The sequence below is a fragment of the Doryrhamphus excisus genome, chromosome 1, assembly GCF_030265055.1.
Source record: "Doryrhamphus excisus isolate RoL2022-K1 chromosome 1, RoL_Dexc_1.0, whole genome shotgun sequence".
Lineage (NCBI taxonomy): Eukaryota > Metazoa > Chordata > Actinopteri > Syngnathiformes > Syngnathidae > Doryrhamphus > Doryrhamphus excisus.
The window spans coordinates 5,247,920-5,273,964 of NC_080466.1; the positions used below are offsets into that span (position 1 = coordinate 5,247,920).

At 37.5% G+C, this 26,045-nt stretch overlaps 2 protein-coding genes and 10 non-coding genes across 13 annotated transcripts in view; 7 read left to right on the forward strand and 5 right to left on the reverse strand.

The window, feature by feature from the left end:
* Window positions 1-275: 275 nt before the first annotated feature.
* On the forward strand, window positions 276-14,191 carry cplx2a (complexin 2a). Its single transcript, XM_058065553.1, has 4 exons — window positions 276-485; window positions 1,381-1,469; window positions 10,029-10,207; window positions 12,159-14,191. The coding sequence occupies exons 2-4, from the start codon at window positions 1,439-1,441 to the stop codon at window positions 12,348-12,350; spliced, it is 402 nt and encodes a 133-aa protein (XP_057921536.1). The 5' UTR covers window positions 276-485; window positions 1,381-1,438; the 3' UTR covers window positions 12,351-14,191.
* tmod1 (tropomodulin 1) overlaps window positions 13,129-26,045 on the reverse strand; it is a 34,218-nt gene continuing 21,301 nt past the window's right edge. For both annotated transcript variants that reach the window (XM_058065552.1, XM_058065551.1), the window contains one exon: window positions 13,129-16,522. In XM_058065552.1, the coding sequence (XP_057921535.1) occupies window positions 16,464-16,522 (59 nt within the window). In that variant the 3' untranslated portion in view covers window positions 13,129-16,463. The remainder of the gene's footprint in view (window positions 16,523-26,045) is intronic.
* LOC131101625 (small nucleolar RNA U3) lies at window positions 17,705-17,919 on the forward strand. Its single transcript, XR_009119250.1, has one exon. It is a non-coding gene; the product is annotated as a small nucleolar RNA U3 (small nucleolar RNA).
* LOC131101688 (small nucleolar RNA U3) lies at window positions 18,628-18,842 on the forward strand. The gene has a single exon (XR_009119269.1). It is a non-coding gene; the product is annotated as a small nucleolar RNA U3 (small nucleolar RNA).
* LOC131101630 (small nucleolar RNA U3) lies at window positions 19,569-19,783 on the reverse strand. The gene has a single exon (XR_009119251.1). It is a non-coding gene; the product is annotated as a small nucleolar RNA U3 (small nucleolar RNA).
* On the reverse strand, window positions 20,469-20,683 carry LOC131101614 (small nucleolar RNA U3). Its single transcript, XR_009119248.1, has one exon. It is a non-coding gene; the product is annotated as a small nucleolar RNA U3 (small nucleolar RNA).
* On the forward strand, window positions 21,218-21,432 carry LOC131101692 (small nucleolar RNA U3). The gene has a single exon (XR_009119273.1). It is a non-coding gene; the product is annotated as a small nucleolar RNA U3 (small nucleolar RNA).
* LOC131101663 (small nucleolar RNA U3) lies at window positions 22,107-22,321 on the reverse strand. The gene has a single exon (XR_009119261.1). It is a non-coding gene; the product is annotated as a small nucleolar RNA U3 (small nucleolar RNA).
* On the forward strand, window positions 22,681-22,895 carry LOC131101634 (small nucleolar RNA U3). Its single transcript, XR_009119252.1, has one exon. It is a non-coding gene; the product is annotated as a small nucleolar RNA U3 (small nucleolar RNA).
* LOC131101658 (small nucleolar RNA U3) lies at window positions 23,635-23,849 on the reverse strand. The gene has a single exon (XR_009119260.1). It is a non-coding gene; the product is annotated as a small nucleolar RNA U3 (small nucleolar RNA).
* LOC131101684 (small nucleolar RNA U3) lies at window positions 24,214-24,428 on the forward strand. The gene has a single exon (XR_009119268.1). It is a non-coding gene; the product is annotated as a small nucleolar RNA U3 (small nucleolar RNA).
* LOC131101699 (small nucleolar RNA U3) lies at window positions 25,100-25,314 on the forward strand. The gene has a single exon (XR_009119278.1). It is a non-coding gene; the product is annotated as a small nucleolar RNA U3 (small nucleolar RNA).

Genomic DNA, 26,045 nt, shown 5'->3' on the forward strand with positions numbered 1-26,045 from the left:
CTTTTTAGCAACTACAAAATGTTCCATAACACAACAGTGTGTAGTTTTGTAGTTTGTTATTACTATATATTATACTATCTATGATGTGCCTTAAGCGGTAGAAAATGGATGGATGGATGGATGGATAGCGCCTCTCCTCTGACACTGTGGCAATGAAACAGGCTGTTCAAATGGCGCTAGAACTCCCCCTCCCCTGGCCTCCCTTCCCCTCCCCCTCCTCTCCCTCTGCATGCTCTCATCTGGTCCTGCAGGAGCTCACTCTCCTCCTCCTCCTCCTCCGCCTCCTCCGCTGCAGCTTGACTCCGTCACAACCGGCATGTCTGCAAAGTGAGAGGCTCGATCCATCCTTTTTTTAGAGGCATCAACTTGTATTTTGTGTGCATCGGCTTACAAACGAAGCAGGAGGCTGGCGTTAGCCCTGCAGAGGGGTTTTTTTTCCTCCTAAATTTGGCTGAGAAAAGACTGGGACGAAGATCCAAATCAAGGTAACGGAACAAACCACTGTTGGTGCACCGCTCGGGACAGGATGGGGACATGACTGCATTGGAATAGACGTAAAATAGCAAGTGTGTCATTCATGTGACTGGTGCTGAGTTTAAAAGGGTTCATGTGGGGAGAAATTGACGATGCTGCGGATGAAGAGGAGGTAAAGCAGGAAATGATTTGCTGCAGATTGAGACAACTGCATCGCAATAATGTGGAGTGCTGCAAGTTTTGCGCAGCAGTACCAGCATAAACAAAGCTGTAAGATAAAACATTATTAGTAGAATCCTTCAAAAGATTGAATCATGCACCCTTTGAGCCCCAGATTCTGTTATTGAAGGATAACATGAACTTCAAAATAAGGTATTGTTTTTAAATAAGCACAAACAGAATTACAATGCATGCTATGTATTCAACTTTTCACGTCCCGAGGTTGCAATAATTGTTATCATTATGACTTTTTCCTGGCAGAAAGCATGGCTCACCTTGACCCTATTTGTGCGCTTCCATTTTTTTTTTGTCCCGGCACTTTATTTTCATAGGTAGTAGCGTCAGCATAAATCCACACAAGATGGATTGTGGTTGTAAATCGAGGGCGCCGGTCTTGAAAAAAGTCAGAGCACGGTGCAATGGAGGGTTAACGACATCTCTACTGTTTTGCAACTGTTACTTGTTTGCAGCAAAGTGATCCATACATTAAAATACGATCAATGAATCAATGAATTGTAATAAAAAGAACAGTTAAACAAGAAGTGTCGGTGGTTATTTTCAGGACGCCCTATAGAGGTCATTCACTCTTCATTTTTGTCTCTTTTGTCCCGCTAAACTCTCGAGCGCGGAGTGGAAGTACTTTTCTTAACTCTTAGCTAAAAGGTTGTTTTGTTCTCTTGGCTGCAGGTCCATCCGTACCCGATAACGTGACCGCTGAAGGAAGAGAACACAGAACTGCTTCATCATGAATTTTGTAATGAAAGCTGCACTGGGAGGTGAGTCGGCTGCCAGGCGAGGGCTTGATTTAACAGCACTGCAGTGTTGAGGGTGGAAAGCGGATGTTCAGCACAAGCAGGCACACATGCAGTACCAGCGTGCAAGCCCTACTGGGACACGGGACGCTTTTTATCCATGCTGCACCAAAAATACTGAACAAACTACATTCAAACAGAATGACATCACATCAAACCCAATATTCATAATTTGATACAAAATGTCACTTTTTAAGATTACGTCAATATTTAATTCCATCTATCATATAAGGCAAGGGAATTGGGAAACTATACACCTATGAACACAATCCCATGCTTGCCGTTTTCCATATTACAACAACTACAAGCGGTGACCCTTTGGGATGAACTACAACAAGATGGTGAACCAGCAGGGGCCCCCGTCAGTGACCTTTGACCTCACAAATTGTCTAAGTTCCAACAGACACACCCCCTCTCACGCCGTAATTGAGTATAACCACCTCTTGCCCAAAATCAGCTGGGATAGGCTCCAGCACTCCTGCGACACCAATGAGGTTAATCAGTGGACGCATGGATAGACATTCCAGCATCTTATACGTTTATTATAATTTCCCCCCTAATTAGTCCTCTGCTCATTCATGGCATTCACCCTCTATGACAACTGCAGCTTTGAGAGTGACACCGGCGGCGGGTGTAATTCAGCTGCTGTGCACGTAGCAGCGAGCCGCATTGAGCTATCGTTGTACAGGTTACAGCAGTGTCGTCGGGTTACAGTGAGGATGGGGAGATAACGGCCAAAAGCTCCTCTACCGCTCATTGGGATTCTGAGGATGCCACTGCTGCCTCATCCTGCCCGTACCTCATACAGTAGCTGCGTCGTATGAATTCTTAAATCAACTGCAATGCATCGGATGCTGCTCAGTAGTGGGCTGGACTCTAAAGCCTGTATACACTGCAGTTCTGCACCAGTGCTATAGCTACAAACACAATAATAAACATATCGCTAGATGAATACATCTCTGACACTTTCAGTCAAAATTATTATTGCACAGATTTTTGGACTCTGCTTTTTTAAATCAATTTTATTGCATCTGATTCAACTTAGTTCTATAAGTCATGCTTTATGACCAGGATACACCGACCTCATTCAACAACAAAATCATCTGTGAATTTGTTGAGACAGCACTGGCTCACAAAAGGTCACTAAAAGGGTGGGAGAAGCACATAATGAAGCAAAAATAATTAGCTAGTAAATCAATTCAGTTAAGATTTCAACTCGACTCAAATGTTTTCAATCGGTACATCAATTATCATTAAATATTCTCCAATCAATTATGTTTCATGGTTCTTTGTGGTTTGGTGCTCAAAGCAGTCTTGTTTTTTCCCCATTTTCCCCACTTTTGCACTTGGAATTGAATATAATGTAAATCTAAATAATCCTTTACAATCCATTTAAAACCTTATTACTATTATTCATATTAAATCATAAAACACTTCACATTAATGATGAATGTTAAAGGCCAAATGAACAGTATAATGTAATGTGTGATGTCACACAAGTGTAAAAAAACAGTAAAAAAAAAAAGCTGCTCCTGTGGTGAACTTGTTGCTAGGCAGAATTTGTACTGCATAATCTTTTATGCTCCAAGTCTAAGCCCAGTAAAAAATTATTTATTTAGTTATTTGTTTATTTTTAGGAAATTTGACTCTGTATCACACCACAGAGGAAGGACAGGGAGAGTTGGCAGTAAATGTAAAAAAAAATTCACAATTTTTTTTTCAGCACAGTGTCATCTACTGGATTAATGGGGCACTGCATCACCAGACTTTACTAATATAAAATTACCACAGAAATGTTTGAATCCAAAGTAGTAGATTGTAACATGGTGAGCAAAACTTCAGTCTATGCATTCCTGTTCAGTTTGCATATTTGTTGATTTAACAATGACAATGAATGCAATTTACATATTGAAGAACAACATTATGAGCATATCTGAGGATCAGAAGAAGAAAAGCAAGAATATGTCAGGGCTGTAAGACATCCCCTACAATCAACACCATTGTCACATACATTAGGATCACCTTGAAATATAGAAGTGCTTGAATTTCTGCCCTTCCTGAGTGTTCCGCTGCTGACTCATCACTTTTCGAACCGGTCTTGAATTAGTGTGACAGATTTGGGGGCTGTCAAATGAGGAAGACATTCGTTTGAGGGAATGGGCCACCATCGAGCAGGCTCAACTACATCAGCAGAAAAGAGGGATGATTGCTTATAAATTGAATATTTTGATTTTTTTTTCATCTTTTTGGAGCAAAACTATCAATGGTTTGTTGTTAATATGAGTCGTCTGTTCCTGAGTCTAAATAAATTGTCATTCATGGTTAAAGGTTGGTTTTAAAACAACTTTTATCATTGGAAATCATGCAATAATTATAAATAATTCCAAGTGAAACCTTTCCCAATATTTCTATTCAAAGATAGAACAATGCATATAACTGGTGTAGGTGGACAACATGACCACTGCATGCATGCATTTTCCAGCTCTCAAGACAATATGGCGCAACCTTTGTCGTGTTGTTAATACAGTACGTCAGTACAACTGTTTTTTTAATGTATTTTTTTTGTTTTTTAACCGCATCCTTCTCAATACATCTATTATCAACCCCTCGTCTTACAACAACTATACTTACATGGACTTTTATCAGGTTTGGTGCATTTGAAGTGAAACAAAACAGAGTTACTTGGGGTCAAATGAAAACAGAACACACCTTGAGATGTTCTTCCATCACCTCGAAGTGCACACAGTCACGAGGTGGCACTCACATATGATTGGAAATCAAGTTTTCATTGCTTGGTTGACCTAGAGGGATACCACTGACACACACACGCCTCCCTATCTTCTCTTTGTATGTTATTAAATTCATCACATTGACCTTGAGCCCCTTCCAGTGTGTGTGTGTGTGTGTGTGTGTGTGTGTGTGTGTGTGTGGGTGTAGCACTTACTGCCTCAGACATTAATCATATTACGTTAAGCATTAAGCACACACACACACAGACGTACATATAAAAGCTCCCTCTGGTGGCCTGGCATCCACGGCAGCCATTGGCCAATGAACTGCTCTGCAGGGAGTAATGCATTATGGGTAGCTGTTATTTTAAACTTGTATTGGTAGTTGTCTTGTATATTTCTTAGCTACCTTTTGACCGTTAAGTTGCGGTGTGATGATTTTAGTGTTTTTCAGTTAACATAAAAAATGTATGCCATAATTTTGCCTCGGTTTGTGTACATTTTCCGGTTAGCATATCATGCGTGATCTTAATATATTTTTTATGATAATACGTTGTTGTTAGCATTCTATTAGCTTACCACAACATGGACACAGGAACTATACATCAGCAGCACCCACCACTTAACACTCAAAAATGTTAATATAACATTTTTATAGTTTTGCAATGATTGTTTACCTGCATAAAACAATTTTAAATGCTTGTTATGCATGTTATTTTCGACTTAAGTAACACACAATGTGGCAACAAGATCCACCGGCAACCCACCATTGCCGCAAACGATTGCAATCCTGTGGGAAACACCCATCACTAAATGTATGTTTAATTCAAAATCCAGATACCATTGGGTAGCCATATACATTTTCCCTTTCACTTTTGACTTTCTCATCACTCTTTGGACTTAGAAAGAGATTTGCCAGGGAACCTGGAAGGATAGCAGATGAGTTGCTTTAATCTGAAACTGTTCAAAGTTCATGCACTGGGAGTGTTAGCAAGGGTTAGTCTTCCATCCAATCTCTTTACGAGTCTTGGGATTTAACAAAGACTTTTACAATAGAAGGATTAAATCTGTGAAACTTGGCAAAGAGACCACTTGAAATTCATTTGATTTCACTTTTGAGTCACCTTGAATATATAGCATTGCACTTTTTTCTCAGAAAATCAAATCATCTAAAAATGTTTTTATTCTTCGAGGATTGCTCTATGAAATGTATATTTGTGTTGACTTGCGTTTTAATTCGTAAAAAACACTGTACTGCACTTTTATATATCGAATGTTGCACGGACAACTTTCTGTTGCTAATTCAGCATGGAAGCACTTCAGTCAATCGTCTCTCAGCGCCACCAGTGTGACGCATGAGAGCTTTAATAGCCTGCCTTGACAGGATGTTGCTGTATCTCTTGCAAATGGCACACAAGAGCTTAGCGCATGGCTCAATATAACTCAGGCTTTTGTCTCCCAGGATCTGCTTCTTCTTTTTTTTTCGGTCTTTTACATCCCAGCAAAGACAATTTGAATGTGCTAATAAGCTTTCAGGGAAGGGAAGTGTAGTGAGAGTATTATTTGACAATGAGGCTAGGCTGTGAGTCACTGCTTCGTTTACAGAATCCCTCAGCTCGTATATTCCTATACGTGCAAAGATATCCAGGCTTATTTTGTGTGGTGCATCTATGTTTTTTTTTTCATTCTCATCTTAAAACATGTTTTGGCTTTGTTTTTGCGAGGCTTGATGATTCACTGCACGGTTAGTTGATATAATGTGGATAGCTGCAGGACGCAACATCATTAAAGTTGTGCAGAACTGGTTTAGGCTATAACGGAAGAGAGAAGCCACTATCTTCAATGCTGTTGCCTTCACTGTGTATTGTAAATCCATAACATGCACCCCACACACACATACTGGAACATTCACATGCATTACAACACGACAAGGAGTTGTTCAAATGCACATTACTGATTAATACATGCCGAAAGCTAAGTAATTATTTATATCCGTATAAATGATCTATATCCATATATTATTGTAAATGCGTTTGAGGTTTTTATTCCCTTTAACACCCTCCGCACATATACATACTATATATGCCGTATACACACACAACCTTGTCTATGTCATGGTTGGGTGCATGCGGCTGCAATGTCAGTTTCTTCTGTGCTGCTGAGACTACAACACTTTGCTTTGTTGGATTTCTCTTTTTTCTAATTTATCTACTGTCTTTTTATGGCCAAAGTCCAAGCAGCTCATTAGTGAGATGGAACTATTGTCTTTTACAAGCTTCAGTAGCAACTTTAATTGTAATTGTGTTTAGAATTTATTCCATCCATACATTTTCTATACTGCTTATCCTAATTAGGGTTGTGTGGGTATGCTGGAGCCTATCCCATCTGAATTTAGGTGAGAGGCGGGGTACACCATGGACTGTTCGCCAGCCAATCACAGCGCATTGTTCATACCTATGGACAATTTGGAGTGGCCAATTAACCTAGCATGTTTTTGGAATGTGGGAGGAAACCGGAGTACCCGGAGAAAACCCACGCATGAACAGGGAGAACGTCAAAACTCCACACAGAGATGCCCGAGGTTGGAATTGAACTTGGGTCTAGCTGTGTGGCCTCCGCGCTAGCCACAGCCACTTTCATTGTGTTTATTTATTTTAATTTAATTGTATTCAATTATTTTATTTTATTTCCCCTTGTAGAACTAATGAAAGCATAGCTGATAGCGATTTCTTCTTACTTAAGATTACATTTTAAGATTTAACAATGGCATCAAGAATATCGAGTCAGTAAAAAATGATCCTGATGTATGTAATCCTCCTTTCTCATGGTTCCAAAAAGTGGTCTGAAAGTGTTCATAACACCAAAACAATTAAAATATGAATTGAGGAGAATACTTAATGCATCACACCATATTGTACCAATCTCTAGTATTCCCCCCTAGAATCTAAAAGTAGCATAAAGATGACAGCGGTACAATCTGATTGGACTGCGGAAACATTCAGATTTATTCATTTTCTCATAGGCAATAATTTCCCATGGGAAATCACTGAAAAAAATTCAATCAGCTCTTCAGTCTGGCTCTCAGAGCTGTCAATCAATACATCAATTCTGGTGAAAGATTGTTTAATCAATTATTCATGGCTGGGCGCCAGGCGTGGGTTTGTGGTCAAAGCAGCCTTGCATGTAATGAGGTACAAGTATCCCAAGTACTGTAAAACCTATGAGGTCCAAGATCTGTTACTGCAGAATGGTCAACTTCTGATTTGTTTGGATTTGGAAACAATTTGTCAAAATCAGTACATTCGTCCTTCTCGCAATATCACCATTTCATTATCACACACACTGTTTTCGTGGGAGAGTATGGTCTTGTATTATTCATAACATATTGAAATAGTGATACGTAGTATTCTGGTCACGAGGCAGCAGTAATGACACAAAACATTGAGACATTACCTTCCATTACATTATAACACTGTATGAAGCCAGCCAACATGATAGAGTGAAAAAAAAAAAATTCTACTCCCATTCTGTGTGGAAGTGGTAAGTTCTTGGCTACTTAAATTTAAAAAAAAATAATTTTGAGGTTAGCATCATTTTGCCTTGGTTTGTGTACATTTTCCGGTTAGCGTACCATGCGTGATCTTAATGTATTTTTCATGACAATACGTTGTTGTTAGCATTCTATAAGCTTACCACAACATGGACACAGGAACTATAAGTCAGCGGCACCACCCGTCTACGACATGATTAGCACTTTACGCTCAAAAATGTTAATATAAAATTTTTATAGTTTTGCAATTATTGTTTACCTGCATAAAACAACTGTAAATGCTTGTTAGAATAAATAATTTTGAGGTTAGCTTGCTAACTCACTAGTTTGCTAGCTAGCGGCCGTCTTGAGTCTCTGTGGCATAAGAGTTGAGAAATGTGTCAACAAAAAATAATGGGAGTGCAAAGGTGATTATGTGGTTGTTATTTCATGTCTACGGTTCTCTAATGTTGAAAACAGTATTTAGGAATTCATAAACAGGTTTTTCTGTTTTGTAATTAGGAAAATATGAAAATTTATTAACATTGTATGCTATATCACGGAAAATGATCTTTGACCCACCATGACATTGGATTCCACTGAAAATGCTTTGAGGAAATGTCATGGTATCATTTATTTTCAATCCACGACCTCATTCTTGTGGAAGGAGTCTAATAATACTCCAGAATGGGTTCCTTCCTTGATTGTGTTGGCTAGCAATCAGATTATAGGGTGTGCCCTAGAGCGGCCATTGTGGACATGAGACTTTTCAAAGCACAAGGCTTATGTCGCAATGTCATTGGATTGGGTAAACACATTTAACATCATAGTTTATCAGAGGGAAGCACAAACACCCATTCAAATTTAAACTTTTTCAATTCCTTTTCTGTCTTGTCTCTGCCTGTCTTGCCGTCTTGTCTTTTGTCTTCCATCTCCGCAATGTGCCGCACTTGTTTTTTATTATGCTGATGAGTGAAAATATCAACAATACCAAAGGCGAGCCTCTTCTCAAGGATTACTCTGCCTTTCTTTCTCGCTCGCTTCCTTTCGTCCTCTCCTCAGATGCCCCTGGTCTGCCCCTGAAGACTTCCCGTCGCAACCCCCCCCCGGCCATCCTTCTTTGCTGTCTCCTGCATTTCACTCCCCCCTCATCTTCTTTCATTTGTCACTTCCTTCTAGTCACGCTCTCCATTTTTATTGGAAAACTACAACCTGCCGGATAATCCCACCAACTGGAACAACTCGGAAAATGTTTCTGACACATTCCCTCCCTCTCATTATGATTTCCATTTTCCACTGAATATACTAACCTTTTATCTCATCCAGTCTTCTTAAAACAATCATATCACATCCATGGCTTATGCATCTTTCCCATCTCCTCATCAAGTGTCCATCCCGTTCCTGTGATGTTCTCACTACAGAGAACATGATGGTCGGTTTGCCCACTCAACTAGAGTCGTTACTGTTCACATCATGCTGGTTGCTTCTACCATTGTCTAGAAATATGACGCACATAAAAGGCATGACAGTCCACATGTTTTAATTTTTTATGTCATTCTTCTTCACTTCTATTTCACAGGAAACGGCTATAACGATCAGTTCACAAGCTTTATTGGATGAATGCTGAGAATCAAGCATTGATTATATGCCTTAGGCGGCATATTTGCATGATATCACAGAGTTTCTATGTTATGCTGTATTGTGTTTAGGGGCGGAAACATATACATATACATAATTAAGCAATTTTTTTAGCCGAAGTTAATTATTTTCAAGTATAAAAATGGCTAAATTAGGTAATATACAAATTTAAGGCATTTAAAATATGTATTCAATGTTGATAATATGTAGTACTCTACACTGGTCACTAGGTGTCACTAATGTTATTGTAATGTTCGCTGAGGCCCACAAGTGCCAGACTTATTGCTGGTTTAAATTATCTCACAAAAGGCACAATAATCCCAATTAAAAATCCCTCCCAAAAACTCAGGCTACTGTTTCAGCCATAACCCATGCCAAGGTGAAACTCAACTCTGAACCCATGATGCCACTTCCTGTCCACTCCTCACTCACACACTTTTATAGCAACACACACAAGCACGAGTTTTATTCGTATAATGTCAACTATATTTTTTAATACAGATGTAAAGCTGACTATAGGACTGTATATTTCATGTCTTCCATACTCGAGTATATAAGGAATCATACTCCGCTTACACTACTTCCCTATACTTCCCTCTCATCTTAACCTGTGTTTGTCTCCTACAGGAGGGCCTCCTGATGTGGGCAAAATGCTGGGTGGGGAGGAGAAGGAGGAGGACCCAGATGCAGCAAAGAAAGAGGAGGAGAGGCAGGAAGCGCTGAGGCAGCAGGAGGAGGAAAGGAAGGCCAAATATGCCAAGATGGAGGCTGAGAGGGAATCGATGAGACAAGGCATCAGGGATAAGGTATAACCATCATAAATGCGTCAATATTGAAAGTAAAAGAACATACTTCAGTATAATGGATGTTTTGTCACTTTGATTACTTGGCACACTGAAATGCAGATCTCCTCTTTTAAACGTTTTGATGATTTCTGGATCGCGTCCTCACTTTTGATGTGAGCACTGCTTCTGAAGACGTCATATATCACCTGCCAGCTTTTTTTTTTTTTTTAACAACAGACCCTGCCTTGGAAAATGTTTATTGTAGAGCTATTTTTAATTGCTTCCTTTGCTTTAGTGCTCTTTCCAACATTCTGAGACTGTAGCGTAATATATCAGCATAGGACGAGCAAATAGCCGTGTGGAAATGCAGCCACTGAAATGATAATTAACACACAACAAAAATAATTGTGTGCGTCCCATGCAGATATTTACCATCAGTTGTTAATCTGTTTTCCAGCTGCCGTTATTAGAGAATGTTTGAATCGTTTTCTGTTTGAGGTGCTACTGTGGGCCCAATCAATTTATTGTTTCATGCTTTCTTCTCCTGTCTAATATTTAGCTTGACTTGCTAGCATTTGTGTCATTAGAATTAGATTAGATTAGATTAGATTCAACTTTATTGTTATTGCTCATGTCACTTGTACAGGGCAACAAAATGCAGAATCAACTCTGACAAAAAAATACACATGTAATTAAGACTACAGCGTTTACGTTTAATACATTGATACCCTCTAAAAGAGTAATACACTTAAAATCAACTTAACTATGAATTTATAACAGGGCTATTTTCAACCAGTATATAAATGTCAAAACATTCAGCTTGAATATACTGTAAATGTGATGAAGTTTCTTTCGGCAGGAGTACATTTGAAGCCAATGCTGTTGTTTATGTGGGCACAATCAAACAAATAGATTTATCTATGTAAAGTACGTGGGCTAATGTTAGCCCTTAGCATTAGTATACATTGTTTGCTGCCTCAATATTCGCTATTTTTATGACACTCTTACTTTGTAAACAGGATGTAGCCGACTTATTTTGAAGGCCGGAAACATGTTGTGTGTGTTGAAAGGGTTTAGCTGTGCATAATAACTTACCTGAAGTACCGAAGCGCCCCTTCTTTACTTACATCTAACGTCCTCATCAGCGGCCACCTTGAACCTCCACTTATATTGGCATGAGTCGGTCATCATTTATTGTTGGAATTTCCTGATTCTGACTGCTTGGAGAGGAAGTCCACGTAGGGCACCAAAGACGATGGTGTCCTGTTGGTTACTCAACAGCACCCTCGTGTGGCTTGGAGTCTTGGGCGTCAGGGAGAAGACTTCCGTTGTTAAAGGATGCATGCTATATGAAGGAATACACGGTGTTCGTGTTACGTGGTGTGCCGTCGTTCCTCTTAATTCCACACCATGAATCCATATGTTTTTAATTTCGTTGATCCCCCTTTCCATGGTGATATTATTGTGTTGCAAATGCTGCACTGCTCATTTTATGCTGTTCACACCAAACTTTTCAGCTGCTTCTTCTTCGTTGGTGCGCGCCTGCTTCTTCTTCGCAGATATTTGTTACCGTTGAACCAGGCATCAAACATTAAAAAAAATGAACGATGTAATGTTAATACCGGTTCCCATTGATATCCCAACACAAATTATCATGCTGTACATTCTATGCTTCATTACTATGCATTCTTAAATTATTACCGATATGGGGTGGATAAAATGAGTAGTAGTCTGTAGCAGTCTACAATATTGGTGGACACGTCATGTTGTGTTAGCACTAGCATCAGTGCTAATGCTGCCGTTTGAAGTACACTAATGATGAAAGTCCAATAATGAAAATTGTGAGAACAATGTTAAGGCATTTGTTACTTAAAAAAGATGGCAGTGGAACATCTAAAATGAAATTAAAATGAATTTTAGAATAAATTCAACACTTCAATACTCACATCTATCTCTGTGGTTTTATCACCAGTATGGCTTGAAAAAGCGCGAGGAGGCCGAGGCAGAAGCAGCAGCCGCGGCAGAGGAGCCCGCGGCGGGCAGCTTGACCCGACCTAAGAAGGCGGTGCCAACCGGATGTGGTGACGAAGAGGAGGAGGAGAGCATCATGGACACAGTGATGAAATACCTGCCAGGTCCGCTGCAGGACATGCTAAAAAAGTAGTCTAGCAGCTAGCATGCTAGCTATTGTAGTTCACAGGTTGGCTTCAATCCCAAACTGGCGCCAGATTAGCATTGTAAATGAGTCCAAATTGGTTTATCTCACGTTTTAAGAAGCAACGGTGTGAATTGCAGCAGTCAGGCTAGGCCACACGGCGCCATTGGTCGGGTGTGACGCGCAGAGGGCCACAGACGCAAACATTTATGGTCTTTACTTTTTCTGTGACTACTTTTAAACTCCCTTAAAGAGCTTGAAGCAACAACGTAACGTCCTCCTTCACTTTGCTGTTCACTTTAAATGTACATAAAGAATCTAGAACGAGCCTCAAGCCAGGCCAAACAACAATCAAATCCAAAATATACTGTATACATTTATTATACTGTGTGTCTGTCTCCCAAAATAGAAAATGTGATGACTTGATAAGCCATATTTAAAAAAAAAAACAAAAGATTTCAATACGTCTGTGTGCTCCTAAAGCTGCTGTTGTGTCTCTCACCTTTTTTGCACAGTGTTAACACATTCTCTGTGAAACGTGTGTCGTCTTTCTCCCCCCCGCCTTCAAAGTGTTTGTGTAGAAAATGTTCAATGTGTCGGAACTTCTTAAGTCTTTGCATGCCATTTGTCTTGACAAGTTGTGTGACTATGTAAAACCTCCCCCTCTCCTTTTTAATCCTCTTCTTTGTTATGCAAAAATATTAAGGCAATAACTCCTCAGTTTGTGTGTTTTCTCATATCGATATAACCTTGAATAATGATACTCATAAGAATAAAGCATTTAGGATGTTTCATTTGCAAGGGGTTCTTTATTGTTGCAGTTGTTATTTAAGAAAAAAAAAAACAAAGACTGTGTTGTGCAGGTTTTGACAACAGCCAAGAGCTTTAAAAAGTCCAATTTATAACACAATAGCATATTATTGTTGCCATCATTCACCAGGAAGAGAATCGCTAAAGACTTTTTCAGAAGCAGTATTGACAATTGTGATTTTGTTTCATGTCAAATCGATGGCTAGAAATGACCACCGCATACACTGAAGTGACATCATTCAAATAAAAGTGTTTAACTGAGGTTTTATTTATTGTTGAATGGGTGTGAGAACGAGCCCTCGAGGAAACATAGACCTTCATGAGCAATAAGGGATTATTATGTATGTTTCTGCCTGATAAATCAATAAAAATTTAATATCTTGTTCATACCAGAAATGTTCTTTTTTTTTGTATTATATTTTTTCTCTGTGCTGTTGGCGGATGTGAAAGTAACATAAAATCTGAAGCAAAATGTTATGTAAACAGTTCCTTCGGTCTAAAAAATATAGGGAAAAAAATGTTTTTATTTCCAAATAATGGCATTAATATTATTTTTAATATATAACCTATAAGAAAGATAAGAGATAACACTTCCATGTACATCTACAGAAGAAATCATCATAAAAATAGGCTACTATTAATATAATCTATTATTAGTAGTAGTAGTATTAATGCATAATAACAATAACTTCAACCATAATTAATATAGTTGCTCTCTAGCAGTGTATCCCCGCATGATCAGTACCTGGAAGGGATGCTGAGAACTTCCCAACATGAAGTTACCCAGCATACCTTGCGGGTTCTTATTTTGCACGTGTGTTTATTTTGATACCCCCATAATCCATGTTTTAGTTGTGTTATATTCTGCACTGTGAGTTGAGTCGGCATTTGGGTTGCATCATGGGATGCAGGTGTCGCTGTGGTCGGTTTACAACATGCAACTCTTTGATTTAACCACACGGTGTCATTGTTTTACATTTTTAAATGCATTCTATGTCAGATTTTGCAGAGCTGATCCAATAAAAAAAACATGGTGAATATTTAAGTTTCAAGGCTCATTTATTTCAAAAACCAACCAAACCAAAAATGTGAACTATCCACCAAACCTCATAATCAAGACCTATGATATAAATAGGATGGAGATGAAAAGAATAGGTGGAAACAGAAAGGCTGCAAGTGTGTTAAAAAACAAATGTTTACATCCACAATTAACATTTGTTCAACATACACCATGTTTTTCTTTAAAGGTAATAAAAACTATTTGCTTTAATTTGTTGAATAATTGACATTGGTAAATTATTTCTATGAGGAATTACAGCTGCTTTTCCCTCTTCACTCTAATAAAGACACTGCCAGATGCTTAGCACTGCAGTTAGTGCTGGTGGTGTCTACTAAGTAATCAAAGCCAATGTTTGGTAGAACAAAAAAAAGAGCACTTGAGGATCAAACGGGTATCAGTGCAATCACACACTCAAAATGTCCAAAGTGTCCCATAAAAAGCGCATGTAGGACTGCTTCAAAAGCTTGTTTGAACTTCATCTATGAAACACTTAGCTCAGTAACATGTACTCTATCTACCTGGGCAGCAATTTGATGTTTGGAAGTCAGCCATCTTATTTTTCATTCATTCATTCATTTTCTATCACTTATCCTCACAAGGGTCGAGGGGGTGCTGGAGCCTATCCCAGCTGTCTTCGGGCGAGAGGCGCAGTACACCCTGGACTGGTCGCCAGCCAATCACAGGGCACATATAGACAAACAACCATTCACACTCACATTCATACCTATGGACAATTTGGAGTCGTCAATTAACCTAGCATGTTTTTGGAATGTGGGAGGAAACCGGAGTACCCGGAGAAAACCCACGCATGCACCGTGAGAATATTCAAACTCCACACAGAAGATGCCCGAGCTTCTCCTAGCTGCGAAGCCTGGGCGCTAACCACTCATCCACTGTGCAGGCCCACCTTATTTTTAAATACAAAAAACACTAGAATGGAAGCATAGTGGAAGTCTGTGCTGCGCATAAGAGATAAATATTGTTAAAAGGAAGTCTCAGTTTGCAGGAAGCTTGACTGGGTGACTTGACCGTGTAAAATCTAATTATTTTTAATGTCCTGGCCCAGGGGTGTCTTTTTCCAGCCAGGGTTATATACAGAAAAAACAAAGAATGCAGGGAGGCAGTTTGCTACATTTTGTACATTAAAGATGCTAAAACCACTAATGTAGGCTAAGATATCGGACCAAAACATCCAGATCTTAACTTTGTGCTATAGATGACAAAGCAAGTTAGTGTAATACTGAGTAATCCATCCATATACTGGAGACTATATATGTAAAATATATCTCATAAATCATGAATACACTTGCCAAAGACCAATATAAAATGATCTGCAAGCCAAATAAATTAAATATCTTGTAGTCTGAAAGGAGTTTTGTTTTCATTCATTCATTAATTTTCCACCGCGGGGGGTGCTGGAGCCTATCCCAGCTGTCTTTGGGCTGGTCGCCAGCCAATCACAGGGCACATATAGACAAACAACCATTCACACTCACATTCATACCTATGGACAATTTGGAGTCGCCAATTAACCTAGCATGTTTTTGGAATGTGGGAGGAAACCGGAGTACCCGGAGAAAACCCACGCATGCACGGGGAGAACATGCAAACTCCACACAGAGATGGCCAAGGGTGGAATTGAACCCTGGTCTCCTAGCTGTGACGTCTGCGTGCTAACCACTCGTCCGCCGTGCAGCCCAGGAGTTTTGTTTTGTTTTGTTTTAGCTAATTTGACAATGGAAGTAGTAATAACACCAGAACTAGTCATTTACAGTAAAACAATAATATTAATAAGAATAATTCAAATGAATTCAACACAGTAGAAACAAAGATTGCCAAACATAACTGTTGCAAACGTGAAGCCACCATCAATCAGTCACAGTCCAAGGAGTTAAGGCATTACAGTTGCGGTGTAGAGACTCTAGATGGCAGCACTGTACGGCTAGTTTGCATCCCAGCACAAACACTCAATAAGGATGCATCTCTTTTTGCATGCATCCAATGCTGGGTGGACTTCTGGTCACCACACCATCCATTATTATCTACCTTTTTAAACATCCAAAAAGAGTCTTCTTTGAACCCTGAATTGCACTTGCATAACCAGAGATTACATTCAAGGTTGTCTGGAGAGGCTGTCGGACCGTTTGAGGTCAGATGGAGGTCACAGGGGAAGAGGTGTGTGTGTGTTTTTTTTAAAAAGGTGGTGGATGGAAGGCAAAAAGGGAGAGTGAAGGAGGATGGGTGAGTGGTTTCTACACATTTGTCCGACACTTGGGGAGGATGGGTCCTCCTTCAAGCCTTCTCTTTCTCACTGTGGAAGAAGAGACGGCTTATGAGAGGACGATAAGCAAATGAAAGGAAACAAAGGATAGAGAAAGATCAGAGACAGAAGACAAGGAAAAGATAGTAGAATACGTGAATGAATGTGACTGTTACTACTACAGGGTTCATACAAATATCACAAGGTCAATTTCATACAGTACTTAGTTACTTGGCCGCAAAAAAAAAACTCCAAAACCTCAATAAGAACCCTGTATTAGCATCTCTTCATCTTCAACTGCAGGAAACAAAGCAAGACATTCAACACAACATGGCTGCAAAAAGTGAAAGCAGAATTAAAGCAGTGGAAAAGTAAAAACTGGTGTAGAATATTTAATTCATGTAAAATACTTTTAGTTTATTTACCACCCATGAACTTGGGTAGAAGTGAGAAAAAGTACATCCTCTGAGTGAAATTATTTTTTTATTATTATTAATATTATAGAATAATATGTTGGTGCTTGGTAGTTGCCATAGAAATTTCTAAGTTGCCATAGAAATGTTTTAATTTAATCATGAAGTACTGTTTGGTTCTAAATCTGATACTTTGTTTTGCAAAGTGTCATTTTGTTTCAAATTTGTTGAATATTGTGTTTCTTGGTTTCTAACATGGTTAGAGTTTTTGTGTTAAAGTGGAAATTCAGTGGAAAATCAATTTATTTCAAGATTATTAGAGACACCAGCCACATATATATGGACCCAAATATTCTGCTTGCATTTGGATTATTTGCTCAAACGTAAAGAATTTAACCTTTGCATATACCTCGTTCAGTCGTTCCGAAAGAAAAGTACCAGAGGTGGAATATTCCTTTCCCCAAACCGATTAAGGTATAATGTATCCACACAAATGGAAAGTTGTCAGGGTGTGTGTGTGTGTGTGTGTGTTCTTCTTCTTCTTCTGTTGTTTATTGGCGGTTGGCAATCAGCTTTCTGTGTGCATTACCGCCACCTTCTTATAGCAGCGCATGTACACCAGAGATTGGAATATTCCATTCCATGTATACCATTGTTTTCGGAAAAGTCATTAGGAAGAAGATTCCATTCGGAAAGAGGAAAAACTCCTCATGTAAACATGGTTATTGCTGATTCCCACAATGCTTAAGTAACAAGTATACCCCCTGAGTGAAAATAATAGTCTCGTAGAAGACTTCCTGTCATCATTTATTATGAAATTAAGACTATACTTTCAGGGATCATTTCTATAGTTATTGACTTGAGAAATGTGTTTCTAAAGTGTATGGTCTCGCTAACCATGATGATGAGATGTGATATTCCTTCCTGAACATGAACCTGACAGAGAATAATGATTCTATCATATGTTCTCTGTCATTGATGATTGTTCTTTGCTTCTTAATGAAGCTTTGATGGAAGGAATATGTTCAGAGTGGTTCATAATGCTGGAGCAAAGAGCTGTTTGAAACATATGTGTAAACAACTGTTTCCTTTTAACTCTTGTTTGACTGTTGATGACTTAATATAGTTTTAGAAATTTCCTTTTTCAGAATCTATTAAGTGCAATTAAAGAAGCTGCCAAAAAAATGAATGCTCATGTTCTTTAGTGTTGCTGGCTTTTTTTAAATGAAGCTTTGATGAAGGAATATGTTTAGAGTGGTGGATAATTGTGAAAAGCAAACTTTTTCACAGGTGAACATATGTAAAGATAATTATTGCTGTTCTCTGGCTGTATTCTATTCTAGTGTTGGTGGCTTGTAGTAATTTCCATAAAAACTATGAAGGAATCATTTGGCCAATGAGTATTGTTAGGTTATACAGCCACTGATATTTTCTCCTTTGTATTAAACTGGACATTCACTGGGTAAATGAAGTTTATTTCAAGTCAATTTTCAGTCTCAGATGTATTTAGTCTCCCACCTGCACAAAGGTAATGATCAGTATGTGCAAATTATTTTTATGGACGTTGTTGTGTGTATACTACATATGCATCTGTGTCTTTGTTTGAGCACATATGATTAATGAGAAACATTTTAATTGGAAATTATTAGAGAAATTCATGACAAAAAATAAATAATACATACATCCCCCGAGTGAAAATAATAGTCTCATAGAATAATTCCTGTCATCATTTGTTATGAAATTAAGACTATACTTTCAGGGATCATTTCTATAGTTATTGACTTGAGAAATGTGTTTCTAAAGTGTATGGTCTCGCTAACCATGATGATGAGATGTGACATTCCTTCCTGAACATGAACCTGACAGAGAATAATGATTCTATCATATGTTCTCTGTCATTGATGATTGTTCTTTGCTTCTTCATGAAGCTTTGATGGAAGGAATATGTCCAGAGTGGTATTATTTGTTGTGAATATAGAACTGTTTGTGATAAATCAAGTATTAATAAGTTGATCAGCACTCACTAATTGCTTACTGTCAGCCTGTTTCTTAAATAGCATGTCACACACGTAAAGGAAATGAGTGAGAATGTGATTGGGTTCATCAGTCTGTTTCAGGTTATTGGCTAATTGACTAGTACTACTTGTCTCTGTTTTAAAATTCATTGAAATACTGTTATGTGTCCTTGAAAGGAAATGCATTTATTTAAACGATCTTAACTTCTGAATTCAGATTAGAAAATAACTGTCAACATAAATACATCTGCTTTTTCATCCTACTTACATTGTGTTTTCATAATTCAGATTTTATTCGGAAAGATGAAAAACTCCTTATGTAAACGTGAGGACATGAGGACTTGTGATACACGCACCGTACGTTGTCTTAGGAGAAACATATGAATCCTCCAGGATGTCCCCTCCTGCGTCACTGCAGGCAGCCGAGCTGCCGCAAAAGAATTCATGTGCTTCAGTGTAGCGGGACTTGAATCTCATTAAACTGCTTAAGAGTTAGGAAGTGAGTGATAAGAATATCCAATTCATGTTTTTCTTTATCTTTCTGTTGACTTACACGTGCAATATTAAGACGTTTTTGTGACGTTTGTGTTCTTGGACTGAGAAGGAAAAAAAAACAGCAAAATTTGTTTACACATATATTTTAAACAGCTCCTTTCTCCAACATTACCAACCACTCTGAACATATTCCTTCCATCAAAGCTTCATTAAGAAGCAAAGAACAATCATCAATGACAGAGAACATATGATAGAATCATTATTCTCTGTCAGGTTCATGTTCAGGAAGGAATATCACATCTCATCATCATGGTTAGCGAGACCATACACTTTAGAAACACATTTCTCAAGTCAATAACTATAGAAATGATCCCTGAAAGTATAGTCTTAATTTCATAACAAATGATGACAGGAATTATTCTATGAGACTACTATTTTCACTCAAGGCATTTTGTCATGAATTTCTCTAATAATTTCCAATTAAAATGTTTCTCATTAATCATATGTGCTCAAAAAAGACACAGGTGCATATGTAGTATACACACAACAACATCCATAAAAATAATTTGCACATACTGATCATTACCTTTGTGCAGGTGGGAGACTAAATACATCTGAGACTGAAAATTGACTTGAAATAAACTTCATTTACCCAGTGAATGTCCAGTTTAATACAAAGGAGAAAATATCAGTGGCTGTATAACCTAACAATACTCATTGGCCAAATGATTCCTTCATAGTTTTTATGGAAATTACTACAAGCCACCAACACTAGAATAGAACACAGTTAGGAAACAACACCTGCAATAATTATCTTTACATATGTTCACACGTGAAACCGTTTGCTTTTCAGAATGATCCACCACTCTAAATATACTCTTTCGTTAAAGCATTATTAAAAAAAAAGATCATCCAGCCAAGCTAAAGAACATGAGGATTCTCTTGAGTTCAAATTGATAGATTTTGACAAAGGAAGCTTCCAAAACTACATGAAGGGATCAACAGTAGAACAACGCTTAGAAAAACAGTTGTCTACACATATGTCTCAAACAGCTCTTTCCTCCAACATGATGAACCACTCTGAACATATTCCTTCCATCAAAGCTTCATGAAGAAGCAAAGAACAATCATCAATGACAGAGAATATATGATAGAATCATTATTCTCTGTCAGGTTCATGTTCAGGAAGGAATATCACATCTCATCATCATGGTTAGCGAGACCATACACTTTAGAAACACATTTCTCAAGTCAATAACTATAGAAATGATCCCTGAAAGTATAGTCTTAACTTCATAACAAATGATGACAGGAAGTCTTCTACAAGACTATTATTTTCACTTAGGGGGATGTATGTATTATTTATCTTTTGTCATGAATTTCTCTTATAATCTCGAATGAAAATGTTGCTCATTAGCCACGTATACATGGACCCAAATATTCTTCTTGCATTCGGTTTATTTGCTCAAATGTAAAGAATTGAACCTTTGTATACACCTCATTCATTGGTGTAATAAAGTACACTGAACTTTCAACATTATAAAACATGCAACAAATGGCAACATTTGTGTCCAATATTTAAATGATCTGGCCTGCTAATAATATTTATATTTGGTTCCCAGTGCTTTGGTTTTACTCAGGACTCATCTTTCACCTCAAAACACTATAAGTTATTTGTATTCATTAGGGACATATGCATACATGTTGTTTTTCTTACAGTAAATACATTGGATCAAAACTTGATGAATATCAACCCAAGTACATCCTCTGAGTGAAAATAGTAGTCTCATAGAATAATTCCTGTCATCATTTGTTATGAAATTAAGACTATACTTTCAGGGATCATTTCTATAGTTATTGACTTGAGAAATGTGTTTCTAAAGTGTATGGTCTCGCTATCCATGATGATGAGATGTGATATTCCTTCCTGAACATGAACCTGACAGAGAATAATGATTCTATCATATTTTCTCCGTCATTGATGATTGTTCTTTGCTTCTTAATGAAGCTTTGATGGAAGGAATATGTTCAGAGTGGTTCATAATGTTGGCGAAAGGGGCTGTTCAAAACATATGTGTAGACAAATGTTGCTGTTTTGTTCTATTGTTGTTTCCTTAATGCAGTTGGTCTAATACATGTTTTTTTAAATGGCTGTTAAAATAATGTCTTTATGGTGGTAACTTATTTATTTAATTAATTGTTAACTTTTTTGCATAATCAACACATGTACGCAGGATCAACTATGCCTCGTGTCTGATCTGTTTGTCGTCATAGCACAGTGGAGCGTCCTCAAAGTCAGAGAGCCTGACACTCTTTTATAACTTCATTCTAACCTGAACACACACTGCAGTACAATTCCAACACTATATAGCATATGTATCTCCATCCCATAAGTCTCTAGTTCCTTCTTCCTTTCTTTCACATTCTCAGTCCAAGAACACGAACATCACAAAAACGTCTTAATATTGCGTGTGTAAATCAACAGAAAGATGAAGAAAAACATGAATGGAATATTCTTATCACTCACTTCCTAACTCTTAAACAGTTTAATGAGATTCAAGTGCCGCTACACTAAAGCACATGAACTTTTTGCGGCAGCCCGCAATGACGCAGGAGGGGACATCCTGGAGGATTCATAGGCTGACGTAAAACAGTAAGCAACTAGTGAGTGCTGATCAACTTATTAATACTTGATATTTCACAAAAAATAATACCACTCTGAACATATTCCTTCCATCAAAGCTTCATTAAGAAGCAAAGAACAATCATCAATGACAGAGAACATATGATAGAATCATTATTCTCTGTCAGGTTCATGTTCAGGAAGGAATATCACATCTCATCATCATGGTTAGCGAGACCATACACTTTAAAAACACATTTCTCAAGTCAATAACTATAGAAATGATCCCTGAAAGTATAGTCTTAACTTCATAACAAATGATGACAGGAAGTCTTCTACGAGACTATTATTTTCACTTAGGGGGATGTATGTATTATTTATCCTTTGTCATGAATTTCTCTTATAATCTCGAATGAAAATGTTGCTCATTAGCCACGTATACATGGACCCAAATATTCTGCTTCGGTTTATTTGCTCAAATGTAAAGAATTGAACCTTTGTATACACCTCATTCCGAAAGAAAAGTGCCAGTCTGAATGAACATAAAATCGGTTTCACAGGGGTGGAATATTCCACAGTTTTATGAATATCAACCTAAGTACATCCTCTGAGTGAAAATAGTAGTCTCATAGAATAATTCCTGTCATCATTTGTTATGAAATTAAGACTATACTTTCAGGGATCATTTCTATAGTTATTGACTTGAGAAATGTGTTTCTAAAGTGTATGGTCTCGCTAACCATGATGATGAGATGTGATATTCCTTCCTGAACATGAACCTGACAGAGAATAATGATTCTATCATATGTTCTCTGTCATTGATGATTGTTCTTTGCTTCTTAATGAAGCTTTGATGGAAGGAATATGTTCAGAGTGGTTGATAATGTTGGAGAAAGGAGCTGTTTAAAACATATGTGTAGACAAAATTTGCCATTTTTTTTCCTTCTTGGTCCAAGAACACAAACATCACAAAAACGTTTTAATGCATGTGTAAGTCAACAGAAAGATAAAGAAAAACATGAATTGGATATTCTTATCACTCACTTCCTAACTCTTAAGCAGTTTAATGAGATTCAAGTACTGCTATACTGAAGCACATGAATTCTTTTGCGGCAGCTCGGCTGTCCGCAATGACGCAGAAGGGGACATCCTGGAGGATTCATATGTTTCTCCTAAGACAACGTACGGTGCGTGTATCACAAGTGCTCACAACACGTTTACATGAGGAGTTTTTCATCTTTCCAAATGAAATCTGAATTATGAAAACACAGAATGTAAGTAGGATGAAAAAGCAGATGTATTTATGTTGACAGTTATTTTCTAATCTGAATTCAGAAGTTAAGATCGTTTAAATAAATGCATTTCCTTTCAAGGACACATAACAGTATTTCAATGAATTTTAAAACAGAGACAAGTAGTACTAGTCAATTAGCCAATAACCTGAAACAGACTGATGAACCCAATCACATTCTCACTCATTTCCTTTACATGTGTGATATGCTATTTAAGAAACAGACTACATCACAGAAAGACTCAAACAGTAAGCAATTAATCAGTGCTGATCAACTTATGAATACTTGATTTTTCACAAACAGTTCTATATTCACAACAAATAATACCACTCCGAACATATTCCTTCCATCAAAGCTTCATGAAGAAGCAAAGAACAATCATCAATGACAGAGAACATATGATAGAATCATTATTCTCTGTCAGGTTCATGTTCAGGAAGGAATATCACATCTCATCATCATGGTTAGCGAGACCATACACTTTAGAAACACATTTCTCAAGTCAATAACTATAGAAATGATCCCTGAAAGTATAGTCTTAATTTCATAACAAATGATGACAGGAAGTCTTCTACAAGACTATTATTTTCACTTAGGGGGATATATGTATTATTTATCCTTTGTCATGAATTTCTCTTATAATCTCGAATGAAAATGTTGCTCATTAGCCACGTATACATGGACTCAAATATTCTGCTTGCATTCGGTTTATTTGCTGAAACGTAAAGAATTGAACCTTTGTATACACCTCATTCCGAAAGAAAAGTGCCAGTCTGAATGAACATAAAATCGGTTTCACAGGGGTGGAATATTCCACAGTTTTATGAATATCAACCCAAGTACATCCTCTGAGTGAAAATAGTAGTCTCATAAAATAATTCCTGTCATCATTTGTTATGAAATTAAGACTATACTTTCAGGGATCATTTCTATAGTTATTGACTTGAGAAATGTGTTTCTAAAGTGTATGGTCTCGCTAACCATGATGATGAGATGTGACATTCCTTCCTGAACATGAACCTGACAGAGAATAATGATTCTATCATATGTTCTCTGTCATTGATGATTGTTCTTTGCTTCTTAATGAAGCTTTGATGGAAGGAATATGTTCAGAGTGGTTTGTAATGCTGGATCAAAGAGCGGTTTGAAACATATGTGTAGACAAATGTTTACTTTTAACTCTTGTTTGACTGTTGATGACTTAATATAGTTTTAGGAATTTCCTTTTCAGAATCTAGTAAGTGCAATAGAAGAAGCTGCCAAAAAAAAGAATGCTCATGTTCATTAGTGTTGCTGGCTTTTTTTAAATGAAGCTTTGATGAAGGAATATGTTTAGAGTGGTGGATAATTGTGAAAAGCAAGCTTTTTCACATGTGAACATATGTAAAGATAATTATTACTGTTCTCTGGCTGTATTCTATTCCTTGCCTTGTAGTAATTTCCATAAAAATAATTTGGCCAATGAGTATTGTTAGGTTATACATCCACTGATATTTTCTCCTTTGTATTAAACTGGACATTCGCTGGGTAAATGAAGTTTATTTCAAGTCAATTTTCAGTCTCAGATGTATTTAGTCTCCCACCTGCACAAAGGTAATGATCAGTATGTGCAAATTATTTTTATGTATGTTGTAGTGTGTATACTACATATGCATCTGTGTCTTTTTTGAGCACATGTGATTAATGAGAAACATTTTAATTGGAAATTATTGGAGAAATTCATGACAAAATGCCCTGAGTGAAAATAGTAGTCTCATAGAATAATTCCTGTCATCATTTGTTATGAAATTAAGACTATACTTTCAGGGATCATTTCTATAGTTATTGATTTGAGAAATGTGTTTCTAAAGTGTATGGTCTCGCTAACCATGATGATGAGATGTGATATTCCTTCCTGAACATGAACCTGACAGAGAATAATGATTCTATCATATGTTCTCCGTCATTGATGATTGTTCTTTGGTTCTTCATGAAGCTTTGATGGAAGGAATATGTTCAGAGTGGTTCATAATGCTGGAGCAGGGAGCTGTTTTTAAACATATGTGTAGACAAATGTTGCTGTTTTGTTCAATTGTTGTTTCCTTATTGTAGTTGGTCTAAGGCATGTTTTTTAAATGGCTGTTGAAACAGTGGTGGCTAATTTACTTAATTAATTATGTTAACATTTTTAGCATGATTAACGCATGTGCAATAGAGCAAGCATGCCTTGGGTCCAATCAGTTTGTCATCATAGCAAGGTGGAGCGTCCTCAAAGTCAGAGAGCCTGACGCTCTTTTATAACTTCATTCTGACCTGAACACACACTGCAGTACAATTCCAACACTATATAGCATATGTATCTCCATCCCATAAGTCTCTAGTTCCTTTTTCATCTTTCCCAATGAAATCTGAATTATGAAAACACAGAATGTATGTAGAATGAAAAAGCAGATGTATTGATGTTGACAGTTATTTTCTAATCTGAATTCAGAAGTTAAGATGTTAAAATAAATGCATGTCCTTTCAAGGACACATAACAGTATGTCAGTGAATTTAAAAACAGAGACAAGTAGTACTAGTCAATTAGCCAATAACCTGAAACAGACTGATGAACCCAATCACATTCTCACTCATTTCCTTTACGTGTGTGACATGCTATTTAAGAAACAGACTATATCATAGAAAGACTCAAACAGGCTGACATAAAGCAGTAAGCAATTAGTGAGTGCTGATCAACCTATTAATACTTGATTTTTC

Excerpts from the sequence above, each read along its gene's own strand:
- cplx2a (XM_058065553.1), top strand. The coding sequence starts at position 1,439 with ATGAATTTTGTAATGAAAGCTGCACTGGGAG. Across the intron at positions 1,470-10,028 it reads AATGAAAGCTGCACTGGGAG|GAGGGCCTCCTGATGTGGGC; the intron begins GTGAGTCGGCTG and ends TGTCTCCTACAG. Across the intron at positions 10,208-12,158 it reads GACAAGGCATCAGGGATAAG|TATGGCTTGAAAAAGCGCGA; the intron begins GTATAACCATCA and ends TTTTATCACCAG.